Raw genomic sequence first — 24291 nt, 5'->3', positions numbered from 1 at the left:
TCAGTATATTTTAAAACAAGTTAGTTTAACCTCCTTTTTGCTAGTACAACTGAATTAATTAACGTGTCGCGAAATGATGTAGGTCTAAAAAGTGTGTCACCAACATGAAAAGTTTGGAAAGCTCTGGGTTAAAGGGACATTAAACACTTTGAGATAGTGATATAAAATAATAAATCATATATATAAAAAAAGTCTGCAATATACTTTTAATATTTATTTTGCCACCCTTTCCTGTAGTTCCACTCTGAAATGGTGTTTTTTTTTCCAGTTCCTGTTAGAAATGGAAGGGCAGAATATTTAAACAGCTAATGAAACTTTAAAAAAAACATCTACATGTTATTATCAAACTAATCTTTTCTTTGAATGCATCATTCTAGCATTTTTTTAGTGTTTAATGTCCCTTTAAATATATATTTATAGGAATAGATATACAAGTATAGGTATATATATATATATATATATATATATATATATATGTGTGTATATATATATATATGCTATGGTAACTTGACTGGGCGACGTGATACCATGTGGTCACGTTACGCGATGCAGCAACGTCATGACGTCATTGCGCACAGGGCAGATCAACGTACAGGAGTGCCAAGTGATATCGTATATAAGGTTGTGTGTGTTAAGGTATGATAGGTGAGTGGTTGGGCATTAAGTTGTCTATAACAATTTTTTGACATTTGACAAAGGTGTTATGTGAACACCGAAACGTTATGTCGTTTTAATCTTTGCATATTAAAAGTTACATTTTATTATGAACAGTGAGTGCCTTTTTCTGCCTTTGGATTTATGGATTTCTATTTAAGTGCACCCTGGCTGCTGTACAGACTGTTTGATGTGCTGATCTGTTTTTGGGACTTTATATATATATATATATATATATATATATATATATATATATATATATATATATATATATAAATCTCCTGTATTTGAAGAGCATTTGAATGTGAAATATTTATAGTAAATAAACAGTAAAACACATTAAATATTATTATGGAATTATTTAGACGTATACATATATTATAGCGCTTTGTAGTCAGTTACACATCCATTTACATTTAAACCCTTTATAAAAACTTGTTATTAATATTTATGTGAATATTTTTTTTATCAGATAGTGTTTGTATAAGTGTACCATTTTATTTTAATGTATTTACGTTGTGTTTGGTGCGTTTTATTTTAGCCCTAACCCTTTATGCGAGGTCTTCAGTTTCTCTAACCCGGCATGCTTTACATTAGATTGTGCTCAAGTGAACACGTTTATTTTCAGCTTGCAATATGCACGCAAATTAACACACTCACAATATTCTAATATTGCTTGCATGCAAAGGTTAGTGAGCCACTTGTAATCTAGCTCTGATTAGCTTATTTTACCAAAAAACTAATATTATAATTTTAGCTATATATTTGAATGAGGTGTTAGCTGTATATATGAGGACACATTGAGGATATAGAAATGGAGTTTGTTAAAATGGCATTGTGAAAGTATAGCTTCCAAAAAAATGTGGAAAACAGCACACTTTCCTTTTCTATGTGTGGCACGGAATACCAGACTTGCCAGGTCCAATCAAGCATCAAAAACAAAAAGATTCCAGTCTCTAAAATCAATTAAAGACCTTTATTCTTCCATGCAGGGTCCCAGAACACACATACAATGTTTCAGGCCTGCACTAGGCCCTTAGTCATGTATACTTAATTATATAGGTTCTGTCTTTCATACCTCCACCTGTTACCTGTTCACATGGGAGCATTTATTTGCACAATAGTGACATCTTGTGGATGTAAACCATATTACATCCAATTTTGTTCTTATTTAATGCTCCAATGTGAATATTTGTTTTTTTGCATTGCAAAAAAGCATTAAAAAAATTATAAACAGGGGCGGAGCCGGCAGCTACAGAGATGGCTGCATAACTCCGGAGCTCCGCTGTAAAGGCCCTTATAACATCAGGAATCCTGACCATCCTTGCTCCTATAATCCCCTCCAATACTCCCCTGTACCCCTAAAGCCCATGGCAATAACTTAGAGGGACATTTTGCTTCACATTCCCTGAACCAAGGAGGCACAGCATACCGGACCGAATACAGGCCGCATCCACCATCAGGCCACAAGTAAACCCCCTTACATGTAACCAGGGACTACAACCAAGCCCCCAGGAAGGCTTGCACCTCAAAACGAAGGGCCTTTACAGTCAAAAACGGCACCCAATTTTCGAGTCGGACCGGAAAAAAAAATCTAGCCCGGGGATTGGGCCTACACCGGAACTCCACTTCGTCCAGGGTAAGAATTTTCATATACCCTACCACACCAGCTCATTCATATAGTAACAGGCCCACTCCCTACCTGTAATCCAGCCACAATCAGCAATCAGGCACTGCATGGCCCTTACAGGCCCCTACTAAAAATCGATCCCAGGGATTGGGCCTACTACAGAACTAGCTCTGGTTACAGACCAGATGCATAGCTCAACCTATTCTATATTCCTGATCAATACAACAGGAACTATAGCTCCAACATTTCACACCAGCCTGTGCAAAAACAGAGAAAAAAAAAAAGGGGGGGAGAGAAGAAAATAAATAGCAACTGAGCTGCCTTTAACCACCAATGCTGCAGCTTTTTTGAAACACAAACCTATAGAAATATTCTTTGCTTGGCCTTTAAATTCAGCTTGGGGACCTAAACCTAAACCTCTTCTCTATAAATTTGCCACTGTGATTACAACACGGACCTTCATCCCCTCAGTCTGCAATATATTGCTGACAAGCACCTTTCATTTATTATCAGTGAGCACAAAATCCCTTTGACTGTTTTGGTGCTAAATTCATTAAATAGCACACAACTTGCAAGACTTATATTGCATAAGGCAATTTTACCACAAGAGGTCCAAGAACCACGCCACGTGCACCTTTTGTTCAATATGGCGACTAAACGAAATATCAAACAAGATAAAATGCCAAAATCTACGGCAGGGAAATCAAACTTAATGTCTTCCTTCTTACATAGTGCAGATACAACGCATACCTCTCCTGCTTCCCTCAAAACTGGGGACAAAACTCCTCAGACTCAGTCACAGGAATCTCAACCAAACAGAACTTTACCAACAGACTGCCAGCTCTCTCCTTCTTTTTTACAAAATTTACCTTTGAAAAAGGATATTGCGGACATAGTCCGTTCCTGTATCAGAGAAGAACTGGGGAATTAAAACAGGACATTCACACCTTAGGTTTTCAGGTCGAAACCCTTGAAAGCAACCAAGACCTCATTAAAGGAGATGTACAACAATTAACAGATCAAGTAACCTCGCAACAGGAGACCATAACCTCACTTCAAGACAAACTCGATGATCTCGAGAACCGAAGTAGGCGCAAAAATATACGCATCAGAGGAATGCCAGAATCGATCTTGCCCAGAGATTTCCCGGTTTACTTACAGGACCTATTTCGACACTTGAAAGAACCTTCCTACACTGAGGATATCCCATGGGTCAGAGCCCATAGAACTCTGAGGCGAAAACCGCCTGATTCAGCCCCACCAAGGGATTTTGTGATCCGCCTAAAGAATTTTCAAGAAAAAGAAATGCTCTTACGGCAATCCCGCAAAACTCATCCCGTAAGATTAAGGGGCAATGTCCTACAATTCTTTCAGGACTTATCAACCCGCACCTTACAACGCAGGAAGGAATTTTCGCCCCTTACTGCCCTGCTAAGAAATAAAAGAATCCCTTACAGATGGGGCTTTCCAACACACCTTTGGACTATAAGCAACAGCACCAGGGTGGTCTGCAGGACCCCAGAGGACACTCAAACCTTTTGCACAGCGCTTGGACTTGAATCCCCTACAGAAACTCCTACTGAGCCACAGAGCTCGCAAATTTTCAAAGGACGAAGCAACCCATGTGAATCCTGGCACACAGCTCTTCCCAAGAGAACCAAGTCAAAAGACACCACTGCCAGAAGACACACCACCACCAGCTCAGCCTCTTCTGATAATTCACCTTTGTGAACTCTTTACCCCTAGTTTTGGGACACTGAATAAAGAGACTTATAGTTTGGACTATGTCGCCTCTTTGGGACAAGCAAGTATTTGTCATAATTTATTTGTTTTTCAACTCAGTAAGCCATAATCTCTTGCCATTCATAGAGTATGAGCAAGAGCAGACTTAATAACCCCTCTCCCATATTTACTCTTCCCCCAATCCCTACCTATCCCTTTCCCCCCCTTCCCATCCCTCTGACCCACCTCCCTCACCTTCTCTCCCATCAGAATTCCTAACCAATTTTACTAAAAATATCTAGAACTTAAAGGGCGCTTTATGGTAATGCCCCCAACCTATTCTCAGTTATGACCTATAATAGGAAGAGAGACTTTTTGTTTTTTGTTATAATGTTACTGTTTTCCATAATTTACAATGTTATAATGTTTGTTGCGAGACACTGTTTAAGTTATCACTTGTTAAATGAATGTTTTCCTCCTGCAGAAATATGCTATAAAATACACTCATACCACAAGCTTTATATGACCTTATTCACACAACCAGACAGCACACCTCAGCAAAAATACCAAGGATGATGAAATCCGTAAACTGAACCTTCTTACACAAAACGCTAAGGGACTCAGCTCACCCCACAAAAGATCTAAAGCCCTCTTAGACCTCTCAAAAAGACAGGTAGATATCTTGTTCCTGCAAGAGACTCATTTTAAAAGAAACAAGTAACCCAAATACTTTGGGAAAACGTTTACCACCCACTATCATAGCTCCAATACCTCAAAAAGAAGTGGAGTTAGTATCTTATTGCACAAGTCACTTCCCTTCACACATATTCAAACCTCTAAAGACTCTAAAGGTCGATTCCTCGGGCTGGTGGGCCTGCTTTATGGTAGACCTATAACATTGATAAACATCTATGCCCCAAATGCAAAGCAAGCCCCTTTTTTTAAACAAATATTTAATCGAATTGTAGACATAGCAAAAGGACCAGTCTTTGTCGTGGAGACTTTAATGTCCCCATTCAACCCACCAAGGACAGCTCCAACCCCACAATAGTGATATCAAAAAAAGTTACTAATGTATTATGGACAGGCTTGAGAAATCTTAACCTTCATGATACCTGGCGTTTCATCCACCAGGACACCCAAGATTATACTTTCTTCTCCCACCCTAACAAAACGCACAGTCGCATAGACTACATTTTCACCAATCAACCAGTTCTAGCCTTAATCAACAGATGCGTTATTTCCCCCACATCGTGGTCAGACCATTCAGCGGTAAAATTAAACATATCATGGACAAACACCCCTCTAACATCATACACGTGGAAATTAGATAACTCCCTCCTTAACAATCCAGACACAATTATGAAACTCACTAACACCATCAAAGAATATTTTCAACTTAACATACCCTCGACAACTAATAAATATACAATCTGGGAGGTGCATAAATGCATGCTCAGAGGTGAATTAATTAAACTAAAGGCTCATCTCCAAAAACTACACCGACAGCAATATAATGAACTATCAGACACCTTTGCTCGCCTAGACCTGGCCCATAAAATATCTCCTACAGACCCAAACATACTGAATGACCTACAAAATGCCAGACGAGCGTTAGACGGCTTTCTACAAATAGAATACCAGATTATCCGCGCAAAAACCAACAGCATGTTCTTTTATGAAAGCAACAGGTCAGGCAAGTTATTAGCAAGAGCCCTGAAAAAAAAGAGATTGAAATCATATATTAACGAACTACAAACACTTAATCGCCCCCATACTCTAAAAACCACTAAAGATATTTTACAATCCTTTCACGACTATTATTCCACCTTATATAATATTCAAGAAGAAGTACCCTCTCAAGGCCCTTCCCCAGACCTGGTTTCTTATATCTCCAGTGCGCAACTACCTAATATAACACCGGATCAACTTAAAACCCTCAACAACCCCATTACCCAAACTGAACTCCTCACAGCCATAAAATCACTTAATAATGGGATAAGCCCAGGACCAGACAGTTTTACTGGAAAGTATTATCACACCTTCTCCTCTCAACTCTCCCCTTACCTTACTCAACTATTCAATGAGGTTACAGACACTAACCCATTCCCACAATCCATGCTGGAAGCGCAAGTAGTAGTGATCCCGAAACCAGGTAAACCCCCTACAACCCCGGCTAACTTCCGCCCAATCTCCCTCCTCAACATAGATATCAAACTTTATGCTAAAATATTGGCCACCCGTATTAACTCAATACTCCCGTCAATCATACATATTAATCAGGCCGGTTTCACTCCCCTTAGAGAAGCTAAAGATAATACGACCAAGATCCTATTATTAATGGAATATGCAGTTAGCAACCACATCCCCTCCGTGTTTATCTCCATGGATGCGGAGAAAGCCTTTGATAGGCTCAACTGGCAATTTCTTAAAGAGGCACTCACACACTTTGGCTTTTACCAAGCTTTCACAGGAAAAATATTCTCCCTTTACAATAACCCTCAAGCCAAAATAAAATTGAACGACACCTTGTCCCAACCATTTTCGATCACAAACGGTACGAGACAGGGATGTCCCCTCTCCCCTATATTATTTATCCTCGCTATGGAGGTTTTAGCATCACATATCAGACATAACACAGATATACAGGGGTTCACAATTTCTCACCAGGAATACAAAGCTACCTTGTACGCTGATAATCTTTTTCTCACATTAACAAGACCTCACGACTCACTCCCCCCCCCCCCCCCTTGTTCAAACACTACATACCTACGGCACCTTTTCAAATTTCAAAATAAATATTACCAAGTCAGAATTACTCCCACTTGGATTACAAGCAGAGGAAATAACTGCAATACAAACACTTGTACACTTTCGCATACAACTGCGCTCTATAAAATACCTCGGAGTTCACATCTCCCCCCATATACAAGTAACACTTGACACCAATTATAAAGTCATAACCGATACAATACAAAGCATGTTGCGAACCTGGAGCAATAAACCAATCTCATGGTTAGGCAGAATTAATTCCGTCAAAATGATGCTGCTCCCCAAGATACTATATCTCTTCCAAACCCTACGGATCCCAATCCCCAAGTCTGTCATACAAAATCTCCAAAAATCCTTCATCTCCTACATATGGCAACATAAGAGACCACGGATAGCTACCGCCACCCTATATCGTCCTAAAGAATTGGGTGGCCTCGGGATCCCAAACCTCACTCAATACAGACTTGCCAGCTTCTATACCAGAATAATACACTGGTGCAGACACTCAGTACACAAAGAATGGGTACTTTTAGAACAATCATTATCTCATACTTCAAATCTTAACAGCAAGTGCTGGTTACCTCCATCCAAACGAAACTTACCTGCATGCCTACCAACAATTACTAGAGAAACTCTAAAACTGTGGGATGCATCCATTAAACAAAATAACCATATCTCAACTATATCCTCCCCGCTAACACCTCTTTGCGAAAATCCAGATTCCCCGATACCATTCCCCACCCAAATGATTCAAACAACCAACATTGCAAACTCACTACCCTGCCTTACAATCATTCAAAATGGAAAAATCAAACCCTTAACCAAACTAATCCCCATCCTGGATAAAATACGCATAGAATGGTTTAGATACCATCAACTAACGGACTTTCTCACCAAACACCCACATAAGCCGTAACTTTTTCGCTCCCAGACTAGCTTCGAGGGCAGCTGAGTCCATGACACCCTTCAAAGGGGCTTTCTATCTTTTGCATATCAATTACTTATACAACCAAACAGCATGTCCCTCCCCTCATACACGCAAAAATGGGAAGCAGAGATTGGCACTACTCAATCCCCAAAGGAATGGCAAAACATCTTCTCCTACATGACAAAATCCTCTTCGTCCATTTATGTAATGGAAATGAACGTTAAGTTACTATACAGATGGTACTACACTCCCCATCGACTACACACTACTTTCCCCACACACTCACCGGAATGCTGGAGAGGCTGCCAAAATATTGGCACCCCTACACACATATGGTGGACATGCCCAATAGCTCAAGCATATTGGGAAGCCATCAGAGTTGAATTCGAAAAGGTCTTATCTCTAAGCTTCAAGCTTGATATTTGGCTTTTCATCTTTAATAAATTTCCCAAAATAACATGCAAACTACAACTAGCCCTGCTGACTATCATGACAAACTCTGCAAAACGACTAATTCCCAAAAACTGGAAAGGTAGTACACTCCCATCTATCCATGTCTGGAGAGAAACAACCACCCAATCCCTCCAACTAGAAAAATATCGCTATTCCCGTAACAAACAGATAGCCGACTACCACTCGATATGCTTTTTGTGGGAGGAATACCTTAATCAGAATCCCCCCACACTCGAGACCACCACCCTTATATCCCCCCCTCAAACTTAAAATTATTAACCACCCCTGAACGACGAATTACCATCCTAAACTGGACAGAAGGTCATTCCAATAGTCCGACAATCAATGACATAATAGTTTCTACTCTGCAGGAGCCGTATATTTATATTATTATTTACATCTGTATTGTTCACTGTAACTGTTCATTTATTTATGGGTTTTATTTCTCCCTCATCTAGTTTAAATAACTTACTTGTGCAAGTTAAACTTGTTTATTTAATGATAAATATATCCACAACTTATTTTTGTTTACAAAAAAAACCAACACATTTTTTGCATCATAATCCAAGTATATGGAAACATTGTTATCACAACGTTGCATATGTAACTGTTTCTATTTTGCATTGTATGCAATGATTATATGTCATTCAATAAACCTTTTGAAAAAAAAAAAAAATTATAAACATAAAAAACCCATATACACAATTTAAAAGAGGAGCACATAGCATTATCAACAGAATAACCTAAGGTAGACAGGAAAATTTCTCACCAATTGAAAAAATTAAAGGAAATAAGCAAAAAAAGTTACAATGTCATTCTAACTGGAAAGAACAGATTCTGGTAATAGCTCTAACCTAAAGGACAAATTTACCTATAATAAATGGCCAATCTATGCTTAGTATAGATTTAAAACATCAATATCTCATGTGGAGCTATTACTCTGAATTTTTCGATCCTTAGAGGGATATTATATAAATAAGCTCCAATCAAAATCCTTATTGAGGCCTTTATGGATAAGGGCCTCAATTTTGTGAATCCAGAACATCTCTCTCGTTTTTAGAAGATGCTCTCTATCCCCTCCCCTTCTGGGTTTATCTACTTGTTCTATGACCTGAAATCGGAGCTGACTTATATTGTGACCCATAGAGAGGAAGTCAGAGGACACTGGAGCATCTTTATTGCATCTAATATTTAATTTGTGCTCCGTTATCCTCTCCCTTACCTCTCTACAGGTCTCGCCAATGTAAATAAACCCACATGGGCATTTGATTAAATAAATAGCAAAGGTTGATCTACATGTTAGATATTCTTCCCACTAGTTGGATGATAAAGAATTCACCTTTTATCATTGAGCTTCAATTGTTGCAACTAAGGTATGGATAACATCCACTTTTTCTTATGCCTATTGTTCGCTGAACACTCTTTTTGCCGCTGCCTATATCGGTATGTACAAGCATATCCTTAATGCTTTGATTTCTTCTGTAAGCAACCATGGGGCCCATTTTAAATTCATTGACTTGAGGATTGCATTCTCTCATTATGTGCCAGTGTTACAGGGGACAGCCATGGGCTCCAACGTCGCCCCCACATACGCCAATATTTTCAAGAACAGCTTTGAGGAATACTTTGTGTACCCTCATGGCTTTTTCCAGCTCTATGGCGCCTCCTGGTGGAGGTACATAGACAATGTATTTGGTGGGGGGGGCAATGTTGGTAGCCTATTGTCATTTGTACAAGATCTGAATGACTCAGTCAGAGGACTCAAATTTACCCTGCATATGAGTGAGATTGGCATTGAATATTTGGATACATATGTGTACATAGAGGGAGGTCTTTTGAAAACAGATCTATACATGAAACGTACTGACAGGAATAATTTATTACAGTATGGCAGTTGTCACCCCAATAATGTATTCAAGGCAATTCCAAAAAGTAAATTCACCAGGGTAAAACACATTGTCTCAGACAGTGATAGATGTAAAATCAGATTAGAGGAAATGGCAAACCAGTTTATTGCCAGGAACTATCCACCGACTTTAAAATCAGAACAACTCAAGGTTGTATCCAGTGAAATAAGACAAACCAAAAAGATAAATGTGAAGAAAGAAATAGTATGATATTTGTGACACAGTTCAATAGACCGAGTCAGAGAATCTCAGGTATATTGAAAAAACACTGGCACATATTGAGAGAATGCAATCCTCAAGTCAATGAATTTAGAATGGGCCCCATGGTTGCTTACAGAAGGAATCAAAGCATTAAGGATATGCTTGTACATACAGATATAGGCAGCAGCAAAAAGAGTGTTCAGCAAACAATAGGCATAAGAAAAAGTGGATGTTATCCAGGCCTTATTTATATAATATACCTCTAAAGATCAAGTTAGAATGACATTGTAACTTTTTTTGCTTATATCCTTTAATTTTTTCAATTGGTGAGAAATATTACTGTCTACCTTAAGTTAGTCTGTTGATAATGCTGTGTGCTCCTCTTTTAAATTGTGTATATGTTTTTTTTTAGGTTTATTCACATTGGAGCATTAAATAAGAACAAAATTGAATGTAATATGGTTTACATCCACAAGATGTCACTATTGTGCAGAAAATGCTCCCATGTGAACAGGTAGAGGAATAAAACACAGGAACCTGTATAATTAAAGGGACACTGAACCCAAATTTATTCTTTTGTGATTCAGATAGAGCATGACATTTTAAGCAACTTTCTAATTTACTCCTATTATCAAATTTTCTTCATTCTCTTGGTATCTTTATTTGAAATGCAAGAATGTAAGTTTAGATGCCCATTTTTGGTGAACAACCTGGATTGTTCGTGCTGATTGGTGGATACATTCATCCACCATTAAAAAAGTGCTGTGCAGAGTACTGAACCAAAAAAAAGAAAAATTGATAATGGGAATAAATTAGAAAGTTGCTTAAAATTGCATGCTCTGTCTGAATCACAAAAGGAAAAAATTGGGTTCAGTGTCCCTTTAAGTATACATGACTAATGGCCTAGTGCAGGCCTGAAACATTGTATGTGTGTTCTGGGACCCTACATGGAAGAATTAAGGTCTTTTATTGATTTTGGAGGCTGGAAACTTTTTGTTTTTTGTTTTTGATTGGGAAAGTATATACAGTATGTCCTATGTCCTTCTAAAAAGAGGTTGAAATACTCATGTTTTACCACATGATGGCACTAAACATTACACATTTATTTAAGAGTTAAACGCTGTTTTTTTTTCAGCCGGCTCTCCCCCATTGATTCCTATGGGGAAATCATGCACAAGCACATTCAGCCAGCTCACTGCTAACGTAAGCAGCGCTGGTATTGAGGTGAGATGTGGAGCAAAATTTTGCTCTACGATCACTTTTTTGCAGTCAACGCCGGGTTTATATAAACCTGTAATGAGTGAGCGGTGAACATAAACTGCTCGTTAGCACTGCATAGCCTCTAACGCCAAATTCGTAATCTAGGTGATAGTTGTGTGCTAATGGTAGTAATAATGAAATGTTCTAGCATATTAAGTCCCTTTAAAGTTACCAAAGTTTAATCACAAATCTTTCCATCCTGTACATTTTGTGTTACCATAAATCATAATTTATGAGTGTCCTTAGAGATGGTTAATAAAAAGTGAAAAGACATATACTTAACTGGCAGGGAAGTCTTAGCCATGATCACTAAGGTGGCTCTCCCAGGACGAGGCTGGTTCATTGCACTCTGAGCCCCCTGACCTCTGTGATTTCCCCACATGGTAGTGGGGGACTGCATACAAGCTTTTCCCTGAAAAAAAAAAATGTGAAAAGGCATATGGGGCTCCATGTACAAAGCTGCAAGAGCTACTCTGGAGCCCTTGCGGAGCAGATTTGCATAAACGAGCCTGCTTCTCGCAATGTAAGAAGCAGGGGTCATTAGACCGAGAGAAATTACAGAGAGCTTGCTCGCTTTCAGTGATTGACAGTCCCTTCACTCACGCGATTGGTCGCGTAAATGAAGGGGCGGGCATTACACACTCATCGGAGTGTGTAATGATACATACAGGCCAGCGGATCAACAGATCAGCTGCCCACTTTCAGCGAAGGTGGGCGGACAGCTTTGGAAGTTGAGAAGCTGTCCGCCCGACTTTTAGTACATGGGGCCCATGATGTTTGAAATCTTGACTATTTATGTCCAAATAAAAATCCTGTAAAATTATCAGAATTGTTGTTAGAAATTACAGTCCTGCCCAAACCGGGTAAACCAACAGATACACCATCAAACTTTAGACCTATATCTTTGCTGAATGTAGATCTCAAGATCTATTCCAAGATCCTGGCCAATCGACTGAATTTATCACTTCCATATCTGATTCACAATGACCAAACAGGGTTTGTCCCGCAAAGAGAAGCCAAGGACAATACAGTTAAGGCATTACACTTACTTCAATAATCATATAGACAGAATATTCCAACCCTTTTTATCTCTACAGATGCCGAAAAGGCGTTTGATCGGTTGGATTGGACGTTTTTGACATGCACCTTACACAAATTTGGCTTACCAAAAGATTTTATATCTAAAATTACTGCACTATATACTGTCCCTACAGCCAAAATCAAGGTCAATGGCCTCTTGTCAGATCCCTTCCCAATCCGAAATGGTACCCGTCAAGGTTGCCCTCTTTCTCCCTTGCTATTTGTTTTGTCTATGGAAGTTCTGGCTGCTGCTATTTTACGCTCCTCAAATTTAGTGGAAGGTATTAAAATCAAAACTTCAGAGTACAAACTGGCCCTATTTGCAGACGACCTCCTTATGATGCTCACAAATCCTGTAAGATCCCTCAAGGCAGCTCACTCAATTCTCAAGGACTATGGAGACTTGTCTAATTTTTCTATAAATTATGAGGTCAGTCATTCTACCAGTTCACGTCATGACAGACTTAATACACCTCCAATATATTGCCCCATTCACATTCAATACTCAATCCTTTAAATACTTAGGCATATATCTATCCCCAACTCAAGAGGAGTTAATCAAACTCAGCTATGACTCACTAACATCACATATACTCTCAAACACTGAGACTTGGTCCCCTAAATCTATATCCTGGTTGGGTAGAATAGGAGCAGCTAAAATGACATTACTCCCTAAGATTTTATATATTTTACAGACTGTACCCATCCCCCTCCCAAAATCCATGATCCCAAAACTCCAAAACGCTTATATTTGGAAAGCCAAACCACCAAGAATTGCCAAATCAACCCTATACAGAAACACCACCCAGGGAGGCTTAGGGGTCCCACACATAAGGGAATACAGAAACGCCATATTTCTTTCAAGAATTATAGATTGGTGCTCGTTTGAAGAGCATCATCATAAACAATGGGTTAAACTTGAGCATGAACTCTCCAGTTGTACCCAATTGGGCTCTATGTGTTGGACTGATATATATTGATCCAAGACCAAATACCTTAATAACCCAATCATACATGAGACTTTTAATACATGGATAGAGATAGTTAAAACACACCCTAATTTGTCCTCAATACCCTCCCCACTGACACCTATACTACAGAATGATAACTTTCCACAGGGACTCACTTTCACCCCAACAGGTACCAAGGACATTCATCTTCGGTTACCAGCCTATGTATTGACAGAAGGTGGTAATTTACTACCTAGACATTCCATGGAATCCTTGGGCAATGGATTTTTCAGTATGTGGTTTCAGTACCTCCAACTTAGCCACTACTTTCAGTCCTCACATAAATCCCACCTAAATAGGCAACAAACACAATTTGAGATACTGTGCAGTTCTTCCTCTTCTAACTGTCACACAATTTCCTGTACATATAAACTATTGACTACAGCAATTGAAACCGATTTACCAACATTTACTAAAGAATGGAATAGAGACTTACCATTTTTAATCCCAATTACAGAATGGCATTCAATTTTCACAGCGGTGAAACGGTCGGCACATTCGGCTAAACTTATAGAATTGTTGTTAGAAACTTTTTGAAAACAAGTACACTGATGTGAGTCACAATCATAATATGATCATTGGCCTTTTAATGAAAAATAACATATTAGCATCAGGACAAAGAAAGATAGACAAGTATTAATTTTAATCAACATTTTTTTTTTTAGGTCAGTCCATCTCCTTTACCGAAGTGCAAAGATTACTTTCTCCAACAAGGCATAGATTTTAGATTTGAAAATGGCAGAATAATACTTAAGAAGATGAGAAAAAGAAGCGTAAGAGAAAAACATATTCTAAGAGAAAAACGTCAGACACAGGTATACATGTGTTTTTGTTCTTTTCCTTTTTTTTTTTTAAAGGGACAATAAACTGATGTGCACAACTGCAAAATAATGGTAATTACTCACAATGTTATTGCATATCATCCTGTTCCTGCAACGCTTTTCAAATCAGTTTTCCTGTTTTAATAGTTTAAATGTGTCTGCTACTGAAGCTCCGCCTCCTTAATACTGGGCGACGCCATCTTGGAGCTCAAGTATTCTCACACACTATGACAGAAGCAATGCACACTCACTGATAAGTAATACTGGCCACTTTTGTACAGCTGTATGATTTGCTTGCAGTTAGTTTGCATAATGCATCATGTGAGCTTTATTTTTTCCGTCGTTCCTCCAACCTTAACGGATACTCTATTTATTACTTCAGTGACAATTTATGCTGTAGCCAATTGTATTGCGTCCCTATGGTGTCCAGCAAGTAAATAATAATCCCCCTTTTTTTGGATGCCAAAGGGGAAGCGATACAATTGGCTACAGTCTGAATCGTCACTGAAGTAAGAAATAGAGTATCCATAATGGGCGGAAAAACGGTGGAATATCTGAAAACATGAAAGGGTAATTATTTTTTAAAAATTAAGCGTTTAAAAAGCCTTTCATGAATGTTTTACTTTATGATTACAAATATTGTAACTAAAAACTATTACGTTTACCATCACTTTAAGATAATTGTTCTGGTATTGATTTTTTTTTTTTTTAATACTTTCAACAATATATAATTTTAATATATATATAATTTAGTTAACAAAATAGCAGAGACTTATAAGCCCATGAAACATTTATGTTTATGCAGATATTTTCCAATGGTATGTTAAACATTAAATACATGCTAGGCATAATGATGTATTCAAATCAAAGACTAGCCTTAGAATAATATGTAGATGTATTTTTGCAATTTTAATTAGTTTTTAAATATTGAATATATAAGTGTAAAGGTTTAGTTTCTATAAAGTACTTTAATTTATATAAAGTAATGATTGAACTAGTTTACTATTTGGGGTAAATTTAACAAGGATCGATCGGACAAGATTCGCTGTAGCGAATCCTGTCTTCTCGACCTAGCTAAATGTCGACAGCATACGCTGTCGTCATTTAACATTGCACAAGCATTTCTGGTGAAATGCTTGTGCAATGCCGTCCCCTGCTCAGTGGCGGCCAGGGGCTGTCAATCATTCTGTTTGGATCGGATCGGGATGATTTCAGTCCACCACCTAAAAGATGGTGGAGAAGTAATGGAGCAGTGGTCTTACATCCATTTAAGGCGGACCTAAAATGATTAGTCTCCGAAGCAGCACCCACTGCTTAATAAATGGACCCCTTAGTCTCGGTTTCTGCAAGCAAAGCTGTGTGGAATACCTTTCAGATTATCTTATGTTCCCCCCAGCCCTGTTTGGACCATCTCTTTTATAGCTTGCTTTATACCTGTCTCTTCATCAGGGGTAACAGATAAGGGGCAACTTAAGTACAAACATGGTAGCACCCATGACTTTATAGAAACTCAGTGAAATTTAGAAAATCAACTATTTTCAGAGTTAAATGATAGGAAAAGTTAACAAAATAATGAAAGTATATTGCAAAGGTTTTTTTTAACTATGTATAATTAAACATTTATATTACACTCTTATACTATGTAATATCCCTTTAATTGCGCTTACACTATTCGTATTCACATAAATGTATTGCATTGATCAGAGTAACAAATGTTTCAATAATTACAGTCTACATTTTTCCTACGTAGGAGATTATACCATTTGGTAAAAATAGTGTTGTGGAGCTAGTGCTACGGCAACCTACTCCTGATGTTCCAGTGACGTGGACTGGACCTGGATTTGCACGCGTTCTGAATGGAGCTGGCCTGAGATTTACTGTAGACAATATTCCCTTCCCAATGGACTTTGTACTCGCCATTCGTTATGAACCTGAGGTAAAGTAGTAAGTTCCATTCTTATAGGCAAATTTATGATTTAGGGGCTGATTTATGAAAGTGCGAGCGGACATGATACAATGTAGCGTATCATGTCCAATGTGCATCAATAAATGCCGACAGCATACACTGTCGGCATTTATCATTGCACAAGCAGTTCTTGTGAACTGCTTGTGCAATGCCTCCCCCTGCAGGTTCGCGGCCAATCGGCTGCTAGCAGGGGGTGCCAATCAGCCCGATCGTATAGGATCAGGCGGATTGATGTCCGCAGCCTCAAAACAGGCGGACAAGTTATGGAGCAGCGGTCTTTAGACCATGGCTTCATAACTGCTTGATAATTCGGCCCCTTAATGTTCATGTTGTTGACCATTTTGGAATTTAAACAGATGATTAGTAAAATAAAGTAATACAATGTCACAAGTTTTAGAGATACTGACCACTGCTTAAAGATCTTATAATAATTAATATAGCTTTGTACATTTATTGACATATACATTGTTTGCAATGAATAATCCAGTTCTAAACGATATAACAGAAAACTTAATAATTAATACAAGAGATCTGCAGAATATTACATTTTCATGTGCCTGTTTTAAAAAATAAGTCTGTAAGTAATTTAATCAAAACATGCCTTTTTGGAAAATTAGGATAAATTGTAAAAGTGTAATTGGTAAGGAGTAACATGCAATCAAAAATGAAATGGACCTTGGTGAAGATTGTTTAAGATGTGTATCTAGATTAAAAAGGCTGTGTTATTCTTTTCGTGAGACCAAACACACCCTGCACTATTGCTTAACCTCCACTTGTATTGTAGCCCTATGTTTTTGTGTACTGTGTCCTTGTATTTCCAGTTGAATCCCTTAGTGACCAGACCACTTTTCCATTTGTTGACCGTATGGGACCAAGGCTATTTTTACATTTCTGCGGTGTTTGTGTTTAGCTGTAATTTTCCTCTTATTCATTTACTGTACCCACACATATTATATACCGTTTCTCTCACTATTAAATGGACTTTCTAAAGATACTATTATTTTTATTATATCTTATAATTTAATATATTTTTTTTTATAAAATTTGATGAAAAAATGAAAAAAACACATTTATTCTAATTTGGACCCCCAAAATCTGTTACACTTCTACAACTACCATAAAACACCCATGCTAAATAGTTTCTAAATTTTGTCCTGAGTTTAGAAATACCCAATGTTTACATCTTTTTTGCTTTTTTTTGCAAGTTATAGGGCAATAAATACATGTAGCACTTTGCTATTTCAAATTTTTTTTTTTCAGATTTAGCGATAGTTACATTGTAACACTGATATCTGTCAGGAATCCCTGAATAACCGTGCACATGTATATATTTTTTAAAAGAAGACAACCTAAGGTATTAAACTTTGGGGTATTTTGACTCTTTTTACCACCAATCTATGACAAATTTTAAAACAAATTTTAAAAAATAAATAAAGAAATTGGTGATTTTTTTACAAAATAGCAATTTAAGAATACATTTACTGAGAACCCATATGTATTCAACAACATCTCCTGAGTACAGTGATCCCACCCATGTATAGGTGTGTCAGGTTCTCTGGGGGTTAAAAGGCCTTATTTTTAGGGGGCGCATTTGATCATCATGCACCCAAGTCCTATTTGGGACATTTCTGAAGCCAGCAAATGTAATTTACCTCCATCAAACCATATATTTTTGAAAAGTAGACACCCTAGGATGTTTGAAATTCTGGTATTTTAACACTTTTCATGCACTAATTCAACCACTAGTCTTTGTCAAACTTTTGGGTAGTCATTTTTTGTGTTATTTTTCACACTCGTATTATAGGCATGGATTCTTAGTTCCTGTTATGGTTTACTGAAAAAAAAAAACCTCAATATGTGTTCAACAAGATCTCCTGAATACAGTGATACCACCCATGAATAGGTTTGTTGGGTTCTCAGGGGGCTTTAAGGCCTTATTTTTAGGGGGCGCATTCCAGTTTTCCAACTTGGAATTTTCACATCTATCATCATGCACCCATGTCCTATTTGAGACATTTCTGAAGCCGGCCAATTTAATTTACTCCCATCAAACCATATATTGTTGAAAAGTAGACACCCTAGGGTATTTGAGAAGCTGGTATTTTAACACTTTCAATGCACTAATTCAACCACTAGTCTTTGTCAAACTTTTGGATAGTATTTTTTTATTATTATTTTTCACACGTACTTTAGACATGGATTCTTAGTTTCTGCTATGTGTTACTGATAAAAAAAACACCTCAATATGTGTTCAACAACATCTCCTGAGTACAGTGATACCACCCATGAATAGGTTTGTCGGGTGTTCAGGGGGCTAAAAGGCCTTATTTTTAGGGGGCACATTCCAGTTTTCCAACTTGGAATTTTCACATCTGTCATTATGCACCCATGTCCAATTTGGGACATTTCTGAAGCCAGCCAATGCAATTTGCTCCCATCAAACCATATATTGTTGAAAAGTAGACACTCTAGGGTATTTTAAATGCTCTTATTTTAACACTTTCCATGCACTAATTCAACCACAAGTCTTTGTCAAACTTTTGGGTAGTCATTTTTTTGTGTTATTTTTCAGACTCATTGTACTTTAGGCATGGATTCTCAGCTCCTGTTATGTGTTAATTACACAAAAAATCTCAATATGTGTTCAACAACATCTCCTGAGTACAGTGATACCACCCATGAATAGGTTTGTCAGGTTCTCAGGGGTCTAAAAAGCGTATTCCAGTTTTCCAACTTGGAATTTTCACATCTCATGCACCCATGTCCTATTTGGGACATTTTTGAAGCCGGCCAATCTAATTTACCCCCATCAAACCATATATTTTTGAAAATAGACACCCTAGGGTATTTGAAATTCTGGAATGTTAACACTTTCCATGCATTAATTCAACAACCAGTCTTTGTCAAACTTTTGCATAGTCATTTTTTTTTTAAACACATTTTAATTTAGGCATGAATTCTCAGCTCCTGTTAAGTGTTACTGACACAAAACACCTCAATTTGTGTTCAACAATATCTCCTGAGTACAGTGATACCACCTTTTCATATGTTTGTTGGCTTGTTTGGGGGGGTGCAATGCCAAACTTCTGACATGTGTTTGTGATTTGTTTTCACATTTAACATATCTTCTTTGCCTATCTTCTTTTTGGGGGCCTTTTTACGTACCCCAATTTATTTTCTTGCCATGAATGTGCATATATTTGAAAAATTGACACCCTAATGAAGAAAGTGTATGGTGGTAATTTTTCAATTTTCATTTTTACACACACATTGCTTTTTTACTATGATTTAGGAGAGCCTGTTGTAAGTTATTGCAAGAAAACAATTGTTTAGTTTAGAGTGAATAGAGCGCTGGAACTGTCAAATCCCAAACTCCCTATAAATATAAGCTCCTTCCAACTTATATATATGTGAAATATTCAGAGGAATTTGTGTAGATATAGGGGCGTGGTACACTTAAGGGATGTAATTGGATTTTTAAGGAATACAAAATTTTCAAATTTGTTACTCTATAGTGCAAATTTTCAATTTATTACTGGGTCCACATAACCAATGTTTGCAAGTGTAAAGAAAAAAATTGACAAAGCTTATTGTGTAAATACAGCCAAGTGTGAAGAAAGTGTTTAAACCATATAAAAGTTGTACCTTTTGAAATACTATTTTACTATTATTTATTAGTGTATTAGTGAAAAAATTAACAGAAAGTGTCTGATTTTTTTATACTGTTTATAACAGCATTTAACCTTATAAAGAAACTAAGGCCTAGATTTGGAGTTTGGCGGTAAAAGGGCTGTTAACGCTCCGCGGGCTTTTTTCTGGCCGCACCATAAATTTAACTCTGGTATCGAGAGTTCAAACAAATGCTGCGTTAGGCTCCAAAAAAGGAGCGTAGAGCATTTTTACCGCAAATGCAACTCTCGATACCAGAGTTGCTTACGGACGCGGCCAGCCTCAAAAACGTGCTTGTGCACGATTCTCCCATAGGACACAATGGAACTGTTTGAGCTGAAAAAAAACCTAACACCTGCAAAAAAGCAGCGTTCAGCTCCTAACGCAGCCCCATTGTTTCCTATGGGGAAACACTTCCTACGTCTGCACCTAACACTCTAACATGTACCCCGAGTCTAAACACCCTAACCTTACACTTATTAACCCCTAATCTGCTGCCCCCGCTATCGCTGACCCCTGCATTTTTTTTTTAAACCCTAATCTGCCGCTCCGTAAACCGCCGCAACCTACGTTATCCCTATGTACCCCTAATCTGCTGCCCCTAACAACGCCGACCCCTATGTTATATTTATTAACCCCTAATCTGCCCCCCACAATGTCGCCGACACCTGCCTACACTTATTAACCCCTAATCTGCCGAGCGGACCTGAGCGCTACTATAATAAAGTTATTAACCCCTAATCCGCCTCACTAACCCTATCATAAATAGTATTAACCCCTAATCTGCCCTCCCTAACATCGCCGACACCTAACTTCAATTATTAACCCCTAATCTGACGACCGGAGCTCACCGCTATTCTAATAAATGTATTAACGCCTAAAGCTAAGTCTAACCCTAACAATAACACCCCCCTAACTTAAATATAATTTACATCTAACGAAATAAATTAACTCTTATTAAATAAATGATTCCTATTTAAAGCTAAATACTTACCTGTAAAATAAATCCTAATATAGCTACAATATAAATTATAATTATATTATAGCTATTTTAGGATTAATATTTATTTTACAGGCAACTTTGTAATTATTTTAACCAGGTACAATAGCTATTAAATAGTTAAGAACTATTTAATTGTTACCTAGTTAAAATAATAACAAAATTACCTGTAAAATAAATCCTAACCTAAGATATAATTAAACCTAACACTACCCTATCAATAAAATAATTAAATAAACTACCTACAATTACCTACAATTAACCTAACACTACACTATCAATAAATTAATTAAACACAATTCCTACAAATAAATACAATTAAATAAACTAGCTAAAGTACAAAAAATAAAAAAGAACTAAGTTACAAAAAATAAAAAAATATTTACAAACATAAGAAAAATATTACAACAATTTTAAACTAATTACACCTACTCTAAGCCCCCTAATAAAATAACAAAGCCCCCCAAAATAAAAAATTCCCTACCCTATTCTAAATTTAAAAAGTTACAAGCTCTTTTACCTTACCAGCCCTGAACAGGGCCCTTTGCGGGGCATGCCCCAAGAATTTCAGCTCTTTTGCCTGTAAAAGAATAAATACAATACCCCCCCCCAACATTACAACCCACCACCCACATACCCCTAATCTAACCCAAACCCCCCTTAAATAAACCTAACACTAAGCCCCTGAAGATCTTCCTACCTTGTCTTCACCATCCAGGTTCACCGATCCGTCCTGAAGAGCTCCTCCGATGTCCTGATCCAAGCCCAAGCGGGGGGCTGAAGAGGTCCATGATCCGGTCAAAGTCTTCATCCAAGCGGGGCAGAAGAGGATCTTCCATCCGATTGAAGTCATCATCCAGGCGGCATCTTCTATGGTCTTCCATCTGGAGCGAAGCGGCAGGATCCTGAAGACCTCCAGCGCGGAACATCCATCCGGACCGACGACTGAACGACGAATGACTGTTCCTTTAAGGGACGTCATCCAAGATGGCGTCCCTCGAATTCCGATTGGCTGATAGGATTCTATCAGCCAATCGGAATTAAGGTAGGAATTTTCTGATTGGCTGATGGAATCAGCCAATCAGAATCTAGTTCAATCCGATTGGCTGATCCAATCAGCCAATCAGATTGAGCTTGCATTCTATTGGCTGTTCCGATCAGCCAATAGAATGCGAGCTCAATCTGATTGGCTGATTGGATCAGCCAATCGGATTGAACTTGATTCTGATTGGCTGATTCCATCAGCCAATCAGAAAATTCCTACCTTAATTCCGATTGGCTGATAGAATCCTATCAGCCAATCGGAATTCGAGGGACGCCATCTTGGATGACGTCCCTTAAAGGAACCGTCATTAGTCGGGAGACAACGGAAGAAGAGGATGGATCCGCGTCGCCTGCTTCAAGATGGACCCGCTCCGCACCGGATGGAAGAAGATCGAAGATGCCGCTTGGAGAAGATGTTTGCCGGTCCGGATGTCCTCTTCTTGCCGGATAGGAGGAAGACTTTGGAGCCTCTTCTGGACCTCTTCAGCACCGGATGATGGATCGCCAACCCCCGCTTGGGTTGGATGAAGATGTTGGAGCCAGGACGGATCGGTGATACCTGGATGGTGAAGACAAGGTAGGAAGATCTTCAGGGGCTTAGTGTTAGGTTTATTTAAGGGGGGTTTGGGTTAGATTAGTGGTATGTGGGTGGTGGGTTGTAATGTTGGGGGGGGGGGTATTGTATTTATTCTTTTACAGGCAAAAGAGCTGAAATTCTTGGGGCATGCCCCGCAAAGGGCCCTGTTCAGGGCTGGTAAGGTAAAAGAGCTTGTAACTTTTTAAATTTAGAATAGGGTAGGGAATTTTTTATTTTGGGGGGCTTTGTTATTTTATTAGGGGGCTTAGAGTAGGTGTAATTAGTTTAAAATTGTTGTAATATTTTTCTTATGTTTGTAAATATTTTTTTATTTTTTGTAACTTAATTCTTTTTTATTTTTTGTACTTTAGCTAGTTTATTTAATTGTATTTATTTGTAGGAATTGTGTTTAATTAATTTATTGATAGTGTAGTGTTAGGTTAATTGTAGGTAATTGTAGGTAGTTTATTTAATTATTTTATTGATAGGGTAGTGTTAGGTTTAATTATATCTTAGGTTAGGATTTATTTTACAGGTAATTTTGTTATTATTTTAACTAGGTAACAATTAAATAGTTCTTAACTATTTAATAGCTATTGTACCTGGTTAAAATAATTACAAAGTTGCCTGTAAAATAAATATTAATCCTAAAATAGCTAGAATATAATTATAATTTATATTGTAGCTATATTAGGATTTATTTTACAGGTAAGTATTTAGCTTTAAATAGGAATCATTTATTTAATAAGAGTTCATTTATTTCGTTAGATGTAAATTATATTTAAGTTAGGGGGGTGTTAGTGTTAGGGTTAGACTTAGCTTTAGGGGTTAATACATTTATTAGAATAGCGGTGAGCTCCGCTCGGCAGATTAGGGGTTAATAATTGAAGGTAGGTGTCGGCGATGTTAGGGAGGGCAGATTAGGGGTTAATACTATTTATGATAGGGTTAGTGAGGCGGATTAGGGGTTAATAACTTTATTATAGTAGCGCTCAGGTCTGCTCGGCAGATTAGGGGTTAATAAGTGTAGGCAGGTGTCGGCGAAGTTGAGGGGGGCAGATTAGGGGTTAATAAATATAATATAGGGGTCGGCGGTGTTAGGGGTAGCAGATTAGGGGTACATAGGGATAACGTAGGTGGCGGCGCTTTGCAGTCGGAAGATTAGGGGTTAATTATTTTAAGTAGCTGGCGGCGACGTTGTGGGGGGCAGGTTAGGGGTTAATAAATGTAATATAGGGGTCGGCGGGGTTAGGGGCAGCAGATTAGGGGTACATAAGTATAACGTAGGTGGCGGTCGGCAGATTAGGGGTTAAAAATTTTAATCGAGTGGCGGCGATGTGGGGGGAGCTCGGTTTAGGGGTACATAGGTAGTTTATGGGTGTTAGTGTACTTTAGGGTACAGTAGTTAAGAGCTTTATGAACCGGCGTTAGCCAGAAATCTCTTAACTCCTGCTATTTTCAGGCGGCTGGAGTTTTGTCGTTAGAGCTCTAACGCTCACTTCAGAAACGACTCTAAATACCAGCATTAGAAAGATCCCATTGAAAACATAGGATACGCAAATGGCGTAGGGGGATCTGCGGTATGGAAAAGTCGCGG

The 24291-nt window shown here is 38.1% G+C and overlaps 1 protein-coding gene across 1 annotated transcript in view; it reads left to right on the top strand.

Annotated features, from left to right (window-relative positions):
- Positions 1-24291, top strand: part of LOC128662698 (laminin subunit beta-4-like) — a 315199-nt gene that overhangs the window by 112574 nt on the left and 178334 nt on the right. Inside the window, exons 15-16 of the mRNA XM_053716585.1 lie at positions 14283-14432; positions 16189-16374. Coding sequence (XP_053572560.1) covers positions 14283-14432; positions 16189-16374 — 336 coding nt within the window. The remainder of the gene's footprint in view (positions 1-14282; positions 14433-16188; positions 16375-24291) is intronic.

The sequence above is a fragment of the Bombina bombina genome, chromosome 6 (assembly GCF_027579735.1).
Source record: "Bombina bombina isolate aBomBom1 chromosome 6, aBomBom1.pri, whole genome shotgun sequence".
Lineage (NCBI taxonomy): Eukaryota > Metazoa > Chordata > Amphibia > Anura > Bombinatoridae > Bombina > Bombina bombina.
The sequence above is the reverse complement of the archived record's forward strand: the minus strand, read 5'-3'. Positions and strand labels throughout refer to the sequence as shown.